This window comes from Onychomys torridus, chromosome 4 (genome assembly GCF_903995425.1).
Source record: "Onychomys torridus chromosome 4, mOncTor1.1, whole genome shotgun sequence".
Lineage (NCBI taxonomy): Eukaryota > Metazoa > Chordata > Mammalia > Rodentia > Cricetidae > Onychomys > Onychomys torridus.
The window spans coordinates 80,693,803-80,709,558 of NC_050446.1; the positions used below are offsets into that span (position 1 = coordinate 80,693,803).

At 35.7% G+C, this 15,756-nt stretch overlaps 1 protein-coding gene across 2 annotated transcripts in view; it reads right to left on the reverse strand.

Annotated features, from left to right (window-relative positions):
• Elp4 (elongator acetyltransferase complex subunit 4) overlaps nt 1-15,756 on the reverse strand; it is a 212,845-nt gene that overhangs the window by 175,641 nt on the left and 21,448 nt on the right. For both annotated transcript variants that reach the window (XM_036186477.1, XM_036186478.1), the window contains exon 3: nt 11,318-11,439. In XM_036186477.1, the coding sequence (XP_036042370.1) occupies nt 11,318-11,439 (122 nt within the window). The remainder of the gene's footprint in view (nt 1-11,317; nt 11,440-15,756) is intronic.

Genomic DNA, 15,756 nt, shown 5'->3' on the forward strand with positions numbered 1-15,756 from the left:
AGAATCAGCAGGATCATACTAAGTGTGACTCTGAAAATATCAATATTAAGGTAAACAGAATTACTAAATAGGTGATCGCTGCTGTTAAAACGTGTACATTTGTGTATAATATGTATATATTGTACATATACAAATATGTGCACCTACATTTGTATCTATAGAAATAAACTGTATGATTAATCTAATTAGAAAAACATTTTAAAGATGTATTTTATTGTTACTTATGTGTATATGTTTATCACTCTGTGTGTATGGCATGTGTATGTGGATGCCTGTGGAGGCCAGAAGAGGGCGTCAGAGTCCCTGGAGCTACAATAACAGGAGGTTGTGAGCTACTCAACTTCTGTGCCCAGAACAAAATGTGGGAACTCTTGGAAAAGCAGCAAATTCTCTCAACTGCTTAGCCATTGCTCCAGCCCCAGAAAAATCTTGATTAGCAAAAAAACCTTTATCAGAGGAAAAAAAATAGGCTTCATAATAAAAATCTTTTCCAACTACAAATCTAAGAGAAAATTAACAGAGAATATATAAAGGACTCTAAACAATAAATACCAAATCACTTCAAATCATCCAAACCATGAATGGGTTTATGATCTCAAAGGAAGACACACAAATGGCTAACAAATACTGTTCAATATCTACAATTACTAGGAACTATACCTTCTTGGAGGTTCCATCTCACCCCAGTCAGAATTGATATCACTAAGAAAACAAATTGGAAATCAACATGGCAGCGCCTCAAAAGCTAAAGTAAGAACTAATGCATCCCAGCTGTGCTGGCTAGGTTTATGTCACCTTGATTCAAGCTAGAGTCACCAGAGGTGGGAACCTCAAATGAAAAAATGCCTCTATAAAATAGGGCTGTAGGCAAGTATATAGGGTATTTTCTTAGTGATTGATTTGGGAGGGGCCAGTCCATCATAGGTAGAGAAACCTGGGAATCCTGGGTTCTATAATAACACAGGTTGAGCAAACCATGGGGTTTTCTATGGCTTCTCTTAGGTTTTCTATGGCTGTGAAGAGACACTATGACCATGGGAAACTTGAATAAAGGAAAAAAATTTAATTTAATCCATTAACATCATGGTGTGACATGGTGGCATGCAGGCAGACATGTTGCTGGAGATGGAGCTGAGAGTCCTTCCTATATCTTGACTCATAGGCAACAGAAAGTAGTCTGAGTAACACACTGAGTGGAGCTTGAGCAAAGACTTCAAAGCCCACCCCTACAGTGATCCACTTCCTCCAACAAGGGAATTTCTACTCCAACCAAGTCACACCTCCTAATAATGCTACTCCCAATGAGCTTATGGGGGCCGATTACATTCAAACTACAACAGGGTGCAAGATAGTAAGAAGCACACCTCCATGGCCTCTGCATCAGCCCTGCCTCCAGGGTCCTGTCTTGTTAGAGTCCTTGTTCTGACTTGTTTTGATGATAAGTAATGAAGTGGAAGTGGAAGCAAATAAACCCTTTCCTCTCCAACTTGCTTTTGGCCACAGTATTTCATCACAGCAATAGTAACATTGAGACCAGCTATACCACTTCTGGGCATACAGCCAAAGAAATCTGGTCAGAACAGATAGTTGCACATCCACGTTTATTGTTGTACTCTATGCAATAAACAAGATATGGAACCAGCCTACCTGCCTATCAACAGGTGAATAATTAAAGAACGTGGTTCAAAAACACAAAGGAAGTCTATTCCACTGTGAAGAAGAATGAAATCACGACTTTCAGCCTATTTTTAATCTAGCAGAGATTATTAGATAAACTATGGAGTAAATATCACATTATAAAGGCCCCAAATTTCATCAACATACCATAACTTGAAAAGACAGATGTGGTAAAGGAAGGCCATTTTCTGCAGCTGTTCGCTTACAATGACAGAACTTCAATTTTGGAGAAGCCTGGCCACTGAAACACTTCAACTTGACCTGGCTGAAGAAACCATCCTCTCTTCTTTGAGCTTGCTCACCATAAAGTTCATCTTTGGACATCACAAATCTTCAAGGCTGTTGTATTCAATCTATGACCATAGGTGGTGAGCTACTTTCTCCTTTCATGGCATACTTTATGGTTTCAAATAAGTGAGACAAAGAGTATTATATTTTACTTTAAATGGCTCTAGTTTTCAGAACCCAAGTTACTAAGTGTTCTCAATATCCATAAAAACTGAATATCCATTTCTTCTGGGAAAAAAAAGAATTATATTAAATATTCCTAATTTGGACAATACATGGCTTCTTTTAAAGAATGATAGAGTGCTCTATAACCATTCCAATAACTGATCTATATTTTGTGTGTACACAACATCTAAGGAGTCACCATTATTAATAGTCTGGGATGTGGCTCAGTCGGTGGGGTGCTTGCTGAGCAAGCATGAAGCCCTGGCTGGGTTCTCCCTCCAGTACCACAGTAAGAGTAGGTATGGAGGTACATGCCTGTAATTCCAGTGCTTTGAGGTGGAACAGGAAGATAAAAGGCGGAATCCTTCTCAGGGACATAACAAGATGGAGGGCAGCCTGAGATATAGGAGTTCTTATCTCAAAAATAAAATAAAATTTTGAATGTAAATTTAGGGCTGGAATGAGTGCTTTAGGAATTAGAAAGCAATCCTGCAGATGGTTCATGTTCAACTTTTATTTCTGGAATATGGTACCTCCCTGTCTAAAAAGCCTAAGTGGCTTGCAGATCTTCCAGCTGGCTAAGAAATACTTATATTCTAAGTAAATTTCACCCTCTGGATGACAAACCTCACAGCCAACTAACCCTGCTGCTGTCAAAGTTCTGCGTCCAGGTGAAAACACAGTGTCAGACACACGTTCCTGTCACAGCAGCAGTGTTTCCCAGGAGTCAGGAGCCAGGAGTGCAGACTAATTCTCCTCCACAGTTCTGCTTTCATCTTTCCCTTTCACTTCCTTATTGGAAAGCCAGTCCCATGCCATCTTTAAAAGCTGGCTACAAATGTAGGTCACTGGCAGCAGCACTGCACTCTTGCATGTCATTTTCTTAGTCTCAGATTGCTATAGAAGCTCCAAGTGTGGCTGCCAGGGAAGGGCCTCGAATTCTAAAGAAGCTCTCACAGTAGCCAGGGACTGGGGCAGAGTCACCCTGGGGGTCAAACAACACAATTATAGCTCAATAGGCACATCAGAGTATTAAGCGCTAAAAAGTGTGTAGATGGCTGATGATTTGGGAAGAAATAAAATGCTGACCCAGATATAGAGGAAACATTATAATTTTGTGTTCTGCTTGCAAAGCAATACTTAGTATCTGTAAAGCTGATATAGACAAAATATATAGGCATAATAGTTTTAGGCAAATACAATAAATAGTATAATTTAGAGTATTTATACTTTATACTAAAAAACATATAATTTAGTATATATACTAAAATATATAAAAATTTATTATTTATAGCAAAATAGTATAAATAATAAATTTATAATTTATAATTAATTTAAATAATAAATATTAATAGTATTAATAAGGTACTGAGCATATGACTTAGAAAGTTAAATGATGCAAAGGCCCCATATAATTTTAAAGTATTTGTAATATAATATTTTCCTTTCACTCTGAATCACTGTAACAAAACTTTCTGATAAGACAAAAATGTTGAAGAGTATACTTGGCTCTTTTTAAAAACAAACAAACTTCTTTTTGCCATTTTCTGGCCGAGTAAGGAAGCTTGGGTCTGAGGTACTTCGTAGTCCTTCCACTCAGAGCGCAGTGTAACGGAATCAAGCACTGGCCCTCTGTAGTCACTTTCCTTCTCTCTCCTGAGTCAAGAAACAAATGGGTGGTAAACAGAAACTTTAAATACCTGAACATCAAACTGCCAGGAGGAAAAGAAAAATGTAATAATTCAAATGCCACACTGTACGGCAAAAATATTATTCTAATTAATTCTTAAATAACTCATCATATCTTCCATTTCAATTTAAACCAGAGAATCACTGGGCGGTGGTGGCGCATGCCTGTAATTCCAGCACTCTGGAGGCAGAGGCAGGTGGATCTCTGTGAGTTCGAGGCCAGCCTGGTCTACAAAGCGAGTTCCAGGAAAGGCGCCAAAGCTACAGAGAAACCCTGTCTCGAAAAACCAGAAAAAAAAAAAAAAGGATAAACCAGAGACACAAAGTAAATTTATCATAAAACAAGCCAGACTTAAATAAATGAGCTCAAGGTTTGGGTAACAATTGTAATATATAGGATATTTTCAATTTATTAAGATAAAGTTTTTACTTGTTAATCTTCAGTTCATGAGAAAGAATTATAAAAATTTTAATATTTTACTGTATTCTTTTATTATTAAATATTGTGTTGCTGTGTTCATGTATCAAATATGGCTTATTTTAAATAAATTGTTACTTATTCTGTGATAAGTCATAGTAATGCTATTCCTTTTAAATTTTGAAAGATTAAATATGAAAATCTTGACCTAAATTTTAAGTCTGAACCATGAATTTAGTGCTGATATGATGTTAAATATACAGGATGCTCCAAGCCTTTAGAAAACATCACATTAGGATGCTTCAGACAGCAGTCGTATATCTGTCCTGCTAGCATCTGTGTATCTGTCCTGATTACACATTTAAAAACATTCAATTTAGTCAGAAGCATCCTGGCTGATGTTGGAGATAGGGAATGTTGCATATAAAAAAAGTCAATTAATGCAACAACATAAAGGTTTCACCCTTTTCTCTAGATATCAGATATTTTATTCTGCATTAACATTACTTATTTGGCATGCCAGTACTAGCAAGTATGCAAAATTTTGCCCTTGCTATAAAATGTAACAGCATTTATTTCTGGAAATTTTTTTGAATTCCATATATATATATATACACACACAAATAACATTAAATGTATAAAGGGAATGTAATATAAAATATTAGTATCTTCAACTTACAAAGTGATGTATGTGTGCACATATTATTTTTATTACATAAAAAGCCTACTGCTAAATATTTAAATATCTTTATATAAAAATAAAATTTTTATTATTTTATAAAACATTCCATAGAAAGTATATTTTCTTCGGCAGTACACATCTATTGCATTTGAGATTACCAAGAAAATTCTTGTAGATAAAAAAGTTAGCTACAATACTCCTAGTGTGTGCTTTTTAAAGATTGAACAACTCCACATGTACTGTTCTATAGGATTTTCTAAGGGGTATAATTTCTCAAAGCTACATCTAAATGCCAGTTTCCTGAAGGAGCTCTGACTACAATAGGCATGTATATGTTCTCAAAGGATGATGGATAAATTGCTGGGTGGTTATATAATATACCTTAGGCAACAGATGAGGCTTATCTCTTTTCTTTCAGTTATACAGTTTTAAAATAATTATGGTGTATAAATTGTCTTTCCCCTTTTCTTTGTCCAGAAATATTTGCTCTGGTTATAGGTCTGAGAAATTAAAACTAAGCAATGACAACATATTTTTTCTTGTACTGTATTTTTAAAAATGGTTAATACCTTGATTTTGGTCATTCATTATTGAACCTTTTGATAAAAATAAAAATTTAAGTTTAATGATAATTGTGTTGGACATCTGAAATCTAAGAAAATATTACTTAGAAAAACCTATTTACTTGTATCAGTATTTAACATATCAATTTATACTACAAAATATTTTGTTCATTCTTCTCAGGGAGATGCTAAAATATTTCTGTATTTGTATTATGAGTATATGAATAATTAAAATGTTTGGCACTCATACTTTTATAATACATTATATTTTAAACATGTATAAAAACTAAGTGGACCACATTAAATTTTCATATATAAAACAACATTTGCATTTTTCATATGAAGAGAATGCTATTTGTTTAAAGTCAAATTTTCCCTCTTTTCCATATCAAACATAAGAAATACAAAATGAGATAACTGGAAATTTAGGAAATATAACTGAGTGCAGTAGTCTATATTCAATTAAGTGTAACAGACTTGTATAAAATATAAACACACAAATTAAGTTTTAAATGAATCACTAAATAATTGTATTTATGTAGCACAAAGTTAAACATACATACTATTAAAAACAATCTGAGTACTAATCTAAAGAGATGATTACAGTTAAAAGCAAATAATGCTATTACAATAAATGAAAATAATTTTTACTTCATTCGTGTGTGTGTGTGTATAAGATGTAGGTGTGGAGTGTGTGCCATGGAATGCACATGACAATCAGAGGACAACTTTGTGGAGCTGGTTTTCTCTTTCTGTCTTTATGTCAATACCAGGATAATACTCAGTCGCCAGGCTTACATAAGCAAGCACTTGTTCCTGCTGAGCCATCTGCTCCTTTAAAAAATAAATTTATTATTAAAAGAGATAGCAAATGTACACATGGTTCAGAAAAGGTACTAAAAGCTAAGTTTCTTCTAGGTTCAACTATGGCACAGTCTTTTCTTTTGTGGTAGGTAAATGCATAAAAATGTAACTGACATTGGAAGTGTAAAACCCTTAGCAAAATTCCATGGCTTTAGAATGTCCATTCTAACTTCACAGATACTCAATGGAATGTACAGAGCTTGAGACTGGGCAAGTATTCGAGTGGCTACCATAATATTGTTATTTGAGTTATTACAACTCAAATGTTTCTACTTGAGTTTGTCATTTATGGTTGTTGCTGGTTTTTTTTGTTTGTTTGTTTGTTTGTTTTTTTAAAGTGACAGTTTCTTCTTTAAATCCTATATATTCAATTTTATGGTCTATTGAATATATTGATAAATATTCAATTATAGAAAACAAAATTGGCATTGAAATAAAAATTACTTGTTTTAGGTTACTTATAAAGAAAAGAATTTCAAAATTAAGTACCAAATCATCATGTTATAAAAGTATAACTATTGCTTAAAAGCATTCAGCTTTGTGGCAACATTATAAAGTCTTCGATAAATGTTCCAAGTGGAAAAGAATATGACATCACTAGAAAACACTCTTAAACACCCACTATGGCAGAAAGTAACACAGTGATTACCTGGGGTTAGACAGTGAGAGAAATAGGGAAAGGCTGGTTAAAATACACAAAACTTTTGACTCTGAGTAAATTCTGGGAGCACAGAGATTACAGCTAAAAATACTACATTGTGTACTTAAGGGAAAAGTGGTCTAAAGTGTTCTTACTACACTAACAATGGCAACTATGGTAGGTCATAGATGTGTAAATCATTTCACTGAATACATACATATACATACACACACACACACACACACACACACATCTCTCGTTATTAATGGTAAATATACACAGTTACCACTTCTCAATTAGACTTAAGTAAATTTTAAAGTTAAGGAACAAAAACCAAAGAAAAACAATGACAACTTGAAAACAAAGAAAAAGGGCTGAAGAGGTGGCTCAGTGGCTGAGGGCACTTGCAATTTTGGAAGAGGATTCATGTTAGGTTCACAACATGTACATGGAGGCTCACAACCTTCTGTAACTCCAGTTCCAAGGGATCTAACACCCTTTTCTGATCTATGTGGGCATCAGGTTCTCACATGGTGCACATACATACAATGTAGGCAAACATTCATACATATAAAATAAAAATAAACATATTTTTAAAAATGGAAGGGTTGGGGATTTAGCTCAGTGGTAGAGCGCTTGCCTAGCAAGCACAAGGCCCTGGGTTCGATCCTCAGCTCCAAAAAAAAAAAAAAAAATTAAATTAAATTAAAAAAAATGGAAATATAAAAGAACTACATATGCTTATCTAGAGCAAAGCATTCTTTAAGATATTAAAATTAAAACACCACATGTATGTTTGTATAAGTATGTTAAGAGTTTATTGCAAGAAGCTTGCTCAAAGTAGTTGTGGAGGCTGACGAACCCCAAAACCCTGCTGAGTGAGTTTTCAAGGTCTCAAGAGTTATGTCTGCAAGTCCGCCCGAGGTCAGGACAACTGAAGGTGTAATTCCAATCTGAAGGCTGACAGGTTGGAGTCCTGGGACAAGCTGATGCTTCAATTAAGTCAGAAGGCAGGAAACAGACAAGTTCAAATCCAGTCATAACAGAAAATTCTTATGCTCGAGATAATCAATCCTTTTATTCTGTTCAGGCATTCAAGAGATTGCGTAAAGCCCAATTATACTAGACAAAAAAAAAAAAATCATCTTTACTCAGCATAAAAGAATTCAATGTTGCAGAGCAGTGGTGGCACATGCTTTGAATCCTATCACTTGGGAGGCAGAGGCATGTGGATCTATCTACAGAGTTTCAGTACAGCCAGGGATACATACCCTGCCTCGAAAAAACAAACAAACAAAAAACCCAAACCAAACCAAACAAAAAAAAAAATTTCAGTGTTGATTTCACCCAAAAATATTCTCCCTTGTATAACCTGAATAATCTCTGATCAAGTATCTGGGTATTGCACGGCCCAGTCAGGTCTGAAATTGATCATCAAAAAGATATAATTTTATTTTTTTACAAACATCAAAATGCATTTATTTATCCCATTTTAATATGCAGTAAAATTATAGCTGTGAATAAAACAGGAAAGCTCTGCCTTCATGGGGTATATACTGAATAAACAAGTATACAAGGAAATTATAAAGCCTGACCTCTATGAAACAATTGTTAGTTTTAAATTTAGTATTACAGTATCTTTTATGCTTGAGTGTAGAAGTTTGTTGCTGTTACTGACTAATGCTGAAAATTAATATTTTATGCTACCAATTCCTTATAAATAATGTTACAGTTTAGGTCTGGAGTTTCCCCCAAAGACCTGTGTTTGAAGACTTGGTTACCATCCTATTATTGTACTATTAGGCATTATGGAACCTTTAGAAGGGAGCCTTTTGGAAGGAAGTTGGTTGCTCAGGTGAGCAGTGGAATGGCTTAAAAGAGATACTGGGACTCTGGCCTCTGCTCTCTTCCACTCTTTGCTTCCCAGAGACCATGAGGTGAGCAGACACCATATATCTCCCATGATGCTCTGTCACAAGCCCAAAGCAACGAGGCCAAGGGATCATGGACTGAAAACTCTGAAACCACGAGACAAAATTAACCCTTCCACTTCAAAAACGTACTTCACTTTTGTACATGTTTGCGCACCTTCCTGCATGAATGTAGATATACCATGTATATGCAGGTGCCCAAGGAAGCTAGACGAGTGCATCGGGCATCCTGGAACTGGAGCTATAGGAGCTGTGAGCCCTCTGATGTGGGGGCTAGCAACCAAACCTGTGCTATCTCTAGGAGTGGCAAGTGTTCACAACCACCGAGCCGTCTCTCCAGCAACTTTTATGCTTTTAAGGTAGATCATCCCAAGTAATGTGTTATAGGAATGGAAACCTGATTAATACAAAGGACTTTCACCTGAAATTTCCCTGTGCTATGTGCTAAAAGAAAAATTCATTCAGATCATGAATTCTATTCAAGTGATGGCTTAAATTGGGGTCCTGCTCCAGAAAAAAAAGAATTAAATATTATACAAGTCAGAATTATTCTCTATAAGGTCAAAAACATTCTTGCCTTAAGAAAAAAATAACACATAGATCATATATTTTATCATTATTGCTTATTACTTAGAAAAGAGTTACTTCTGGTATTATCACTGGAAAAGAATATCAAATGATGAGTATTTGTAATTTCTGTACCCTCTGATTTCTATTTTTCTTTTATTGATACAACTGCAGACACTTTGAAGATATTTTCATTAGCTAACTTTTTCAGAGTTCTCTTATCATAGTGAATACAATGAACATTACCAACTACATGTAACAATGCTGCTATGAACATTTAGAGTTCTTGATGTAGGTTTAGAATAAAGCTTTGGCTCAATCTTTGCAATAAAAAATGCCAAATGACTTGGAACCAGTGTAATTTTGCATATATTAAATAAAATAATTAAAGCACAGTCATGCATGGTGGTGCACATCTTTAATTCCAGCACTCATAAAACAGAGGCAGGTGGATCTCCTTGAGTTTGATCTCAGGTTTGAGGCCAACGTGGTCTACATAGCGAGTTCCAGAACAGCCAAAACTACATAATAGAAAGACCCGGTCTCAAACTAAAAACCAAACAATTGAACAAGCCGGGCAATAGTGGCACACACCAGGAGGCAGAGGCAGGCAGATCTCTGTGAGTTCGAGGCCAGCCTGGGCTACAGGGTGAGTTCCAGAAAAGGCGCAGAGCTACACAGAGAAACCCTGTCTTGGAAAACAAAAACAAAACAAAACAAACAAAAAAAACCCAAACAAATGAACAATATAAAGTAGTAAAAATAACAGAATACAAAAATATCATTTTTATTTATTTGCTTTACCACATTGTACTTGTTTGTTATACTTTTGTTTAAGAAGGGAAAATCAATATGGTGACATTGTTTTGCAGAATTCTTACAAGTTAGCTCATATTGCAGGAGCAGGACAGTAAGGGTTGGCTCTGGAAAATCTGCCTAAGCATAGTAGCAGTTAGGATGAAAAAAAGATAACTTTTGTCTACCTTACAAAGTCAATTAGAAGTAAAAGAAGAGAGTATTTTCCTTCTGTTTTCAGTGAGCAATATAAACTATGCTTTTGTTGTTGTTTTGCTATTAAACATGATTAATGTCTGGCCCAATAATTGGTATTCCATTTTAAATAGCTTATTAATTTTCTTTTACTTCTGATTAAAAGAAAACTCTCTAATGTAGTGGATAGCCATCCCAGCATTGGCCTGGAAGTTCCAACCCCCATTGAGGCTTCGGTAATGGTCACGCCCACAAGGCGGGGCTGAGAAGAGGATCGAGAGGAGAGCACGCTCTTGGTTCTGGGACCCTGGATGCTGGAGGTAGACCGAGCACCGCCGGACTGCGCCATACCTTTTCCAGACCCTGCAACCTACCCCTTCACTTGTAAGTTACCCCACAAAATAAACCTCCCTTTTAACTACGTGGAGTGGCCTTAATAATTTCACCAATACTCTAATAACACTAATTTAAAACAAAATTCTGCTAAAAAATGATGGTTTTCATTTAGACAAAACAACAACAACCTACCTCCCACCCCAACATAAGGCCTGAGAGCAAATTCTAAGTTCAAAGCTAACTTGGGTTACATAGTAAGACTAAAACCAAAACATCAGAAAGAGAGTCAGGCATGGTGATGCAGGACTGTAATCCCGGAATTCCAGACACTGAGGCAGGGCTGCTGTTAGTTTGAAGTCAGCCACAATCTAGAGTGAGGCCCTGACTCAGAAAAACAAAAGCTCCAATTAATGTATTTAAATATAATTTGTAAGTACATGTCTTGCTTGTATATAATTCCTTTACATGAAGCATTCAAAATGTATGATGAATTACTATATTCTATACCTGTAAAATGTCAGCAGGCTTTTCTTTGGCAGATGCAACCAACAGAGTATGTCCATTGACGATTCCTTCTGCCAGGAAATACTTGAAGAGCAAAGGTGAATACATATTATATTTATCTTCTTCTGCAAAAAAAAAATTAAAAAAATACATTAGAATCCTGTATAATTATACACATTTTTTACATTTTTTCCTCTTTTAAAAAAGTATGTGATGTGAGGGAATAGATTGTTTTCCAAATGAACAGAGAGACCAAGAGAATCCAAACACAGATTTCATAATACAGATTTCCTTATTCCAAAGATCATTCTCCAACCACTATACCACTCTGAAAACCAAAAACTTTAGAAGGTTATGTATGCTTGAGAGCTCAGATTTAAATTGTTTTAAATTATAATATAATTACATCACTTCCCCTCCCTCATACAACTCCTCTTGCTCTGTTTCAATCAGATTTAAAAATTTATAATATTTTTATGTGTGTGTAGGTGTACATGACACAGGATACAGCTGGAGGTCAGAGGACAACCTGTAGGAGTTGTTTCTCCTCTATCATGGTGGTCTCAGGGATTGGAGCCAGGTTGTCAAGATTGATGACAAGAACCTTTACCTGCCTAGATGTCCCTGAACCTAAGGTCAGATAAATACATATGCACACACACACACACACACACACACACACACACACACACACATATAATTACTTTGTGTGTGTATGTGTGCATTATGTGTATTTGGGGCGAACATGCCATGAAGTATGTGTAGGTCAGAGGATACTTTTGTGGCTCAGTTCTTTCCTTCCACTTTTACATGGGCTCTGTAACTGAACTCAGGTTGCCAGAATCTCACATTAACTGCCTTTACCTGCTAAGCCATTTTGCCAGTCCGATGTATGATTATCACACGATGCAACTATCCTTGGATAGTTCAATTTCCCAGGCACTGCACTTCCCTAATTTTTTAAATTATATTTTATTTAGTTATTTTGTGTTCGGGTGCATTTATGTATGTGTGCCACAGCATGCATGTAGAGGTCAGGCAACAGTTTAAGGAGACAGTTCTCTTTATCATGGGGGCAAGGGGATTGAACTCAGGTTTTCAGGCATCATGTTTTAAGAGACATCTTGCTGGCCCAGTCATCATAATTCTGAAAAAGCCAGCAATACCCAACACATCCTGTAGATATACTTATTTCTTTCATAGCAAAATAATTAAGTACTTAATGTATATATCCTGATGATTAAAGTTTATTTTAATCAGTAAGCACTAAGCCCACATTCTGGTTCTGAACTCAGAATTTAACAATAATTTAAAGGACTAACTTTGTAGTTTATAAATTGGTACTGACTACTTCCCCAGTAATGGATCCTTTCATTTTTATTATTCCTTTATCCTTCCTTCTTCCTGACTTTTAAACAATTAAATGAAGATTTGGCAGATTTATTCTTTTTTGGGGGTGCCTGACCTGGATCTCACTCTGTGGACCAGGCTGGCCTAAACTCACAGAGATCCACCTGCCTCTGCCTCCTGAGTGCTGGGATTAAAGGCATGTGCCACCGCCCAGCTTCATTTATCTTTTTTAAGCCAAAATGTGTAATACTTTTGTGATTTCCCTACAAAATGAATGTAACTTCAGCCAATCTTTATTCTCCTGACACCTGGCCACATTTACAATTCAGTTTTTCTTCCTTTAACTACTAGAGCACAGAAGGACAAGAAATATAAATAACTTCATTTATTGGGTAAATCAAGAGTAGTCATTATTAATTTACTCAACAGATGTTAACTGAGTTTCTACAATGGAAAGTTGTTGCTAATATCCTTAAAAAGTACATCACTGGAAACAGTAGTGTTTTCCTAAAGTTTGAATTTATATCAGTGTTACCAAGAAGGCAGTATGCAAAACACCCTGCAGCTCTAACTGTGAACCTTGGACAATGTGCCACTAACAAAACAGACACCCGAAGTCATTGCAAAGTGATGCAACTACAGCAGAATCTCATTAAGAAAGATACTGCACATGGAACGTGCAGGATTTCAAGGGCTGGGGTCTTCTGGCCTAAGAACGCCCTTGACTTCCACTAGGTTTGGCAGTATTACCCCCTCTCTGATTGAGGTGGTGAGATGCGGAGTTCAGACAGATGAGACAACATTGCAACACGACCTTAACAGGTCTTGTGCATAAGAACTAACCCAGGGCCTGCTATTGGGGTGACCGCTGGAAGACCAGAGAAGCAGAACCAGCCACAGCCACCTCACTTTGCCAGTTCCTCAGCTGATCCTGTTTCCTCAGACTGGAAGCCTCTCAGTCCTCAACCAGAATGAATCTCAGCTGAACTGTTGCTCAAAAGTCTAAGAAGCTTAACCAGCTCTAGTTCCTGGTCCTCACGCCTTAAATACCTTTCTGCTTCCTGCCATCACTTCCTGGGAATAAAGGCTCTTGTTACCACCCTAGCTGTTTCCAGTGTGGCTTTGATCTCACAGAGATCCAGGTGGATCTCTGCCTCTGGAATGCTAGGATTAAAGGCGTGTGTGCCACCATTTTCTGGCCTCTAGATCTAGTGGCTGTTCTGTTCTTTGACCTCATTTAAGTTTATTAGGGTGCACAATATTTTTGGGAACACAATATCCACACAACATGCTAACATAGAAACCAAGCCTTGAAAGACTTCAGCATATCTTCCCTGATATCCTCAGGCTACAGTGAAATAAACTAGAATTCAATGACAATATGATCCACAAAGATTGGAAACAGGGAAATCAAAGCACAACTTTCTAATTAGTTCATTGTGGATCAAAAATGTATGAAAAGGGAGATTGGGAAAGATTTTAACCTAAATAATTATATTTGATATATTATCAAACAACTTATGAAGAGTATGGGGATTAGGTAAAGCATCATTAAAAACACAAGAAGGCCAGGCTTATGGGCCAAGCTTCAAGGATAGAAACAGAGGAGAACTGTTTACTAATATTGGAGGGAAAAAATCAGTACATCAAAATTTGATTTTATGATAAGGTCAAGGACTTAGTAATCTTTTGACTAGGCTAAAAAAGAACAAAAAGTAATGAGCCACAAATTGTCTAAATTGGAAATGACATAGGGGGATTCCACTAAAGAAATTATTCATATTGAAAATATTAGAAAAAATATTTTGAATAATTTTATAGTAAAAGTTTTACAATTCCAAACATTGGACAAAATCATTTTAAGTTGTCAAGTTATCAAATATGGTAAAATAGGAAACTATATTAAATTCATATTTAAAACTACCTATATTCACTTTGGGCATAGGAAATTTTACTAGTAAATTCAATTATTGTAAAAACAGTTTCTAACATTTAACAAGCTCATGAAAAATTGAAAAGAAAAACCTCACTGGACCATTATTATTTGGATATCCAAATGAGAGAAAGACTAAAAAGATACATATCATTATGTACATTTAAATATCAATCCAAATATGTGGTTCCAGAAACACATGACAGGGTGGAGAGAAACACTTCCAAATCCATCTTGATACAAGTGTAAATCCATCACCAAAATCAGATCAAGATTTCATGGAAAGAAAGACACAGACTAGCACATCTCATGAACACATTACATATAAAGACTATAAAAGGAAACCCATAACAAAAACAAATACAATATAGTAAGATTAAGTGAGTTTTACCTGATTAGAACAATCTATGTACCACAATAATAGATTTAAAAGATAAGATTATACAATTATTAGATTAGACAAAGTTGCAGGCAATGGGAATAAAATGAAATGTCTAACACGATAAATGAGATCTACAAAAACCAATAGATAATATCATACTTAATGGCAAATGAATGCATTTCTTCTGAGACTGGAATAATCAAAGTATGTGTACTCTCACAAGTCCTAATCCATGTTGTACAGTGTCATACAATAAGATGTGAAAACTGAAAGTTTTATATATATGAGAAGACTCATATAGGAAATATCAAGGAATCTGACAAATAACAAGCAAAACTAGCAAGCCAAGGCTGTCAAGTGGGAAGTCAATATTTACAAGTTACCTATCCTCCTATATACTTGCAACAAATCTTAGAAAATGATGGTCTTAAAATTCCATTTACAAACTAGGCCTGGTGCTTCATCCTGTAATGCTAGTACTCAGGATACTGATACAGGAGGATTGCCACAACCATGAGGGGAGGTTGGGCTTATACAGTGACTTCTGCATCAGCTTGGATGAAACACCAAAACCAAGCCAAACAAAAAATAATCCCCAAGCCTAAGCAATGCCCCCCAAACCCCAAAACAAACAAAACCCCAACTAAACAGAAAGCAAACAGATAAACAAACAAAACAGGGTTAATATTAATCATCTAAACATAAAACCTTTAAAAATCTTTACCAAAATGTGGTTATGAACTATCTCAACATTAAAAAAACAGGAAACATCCTGAG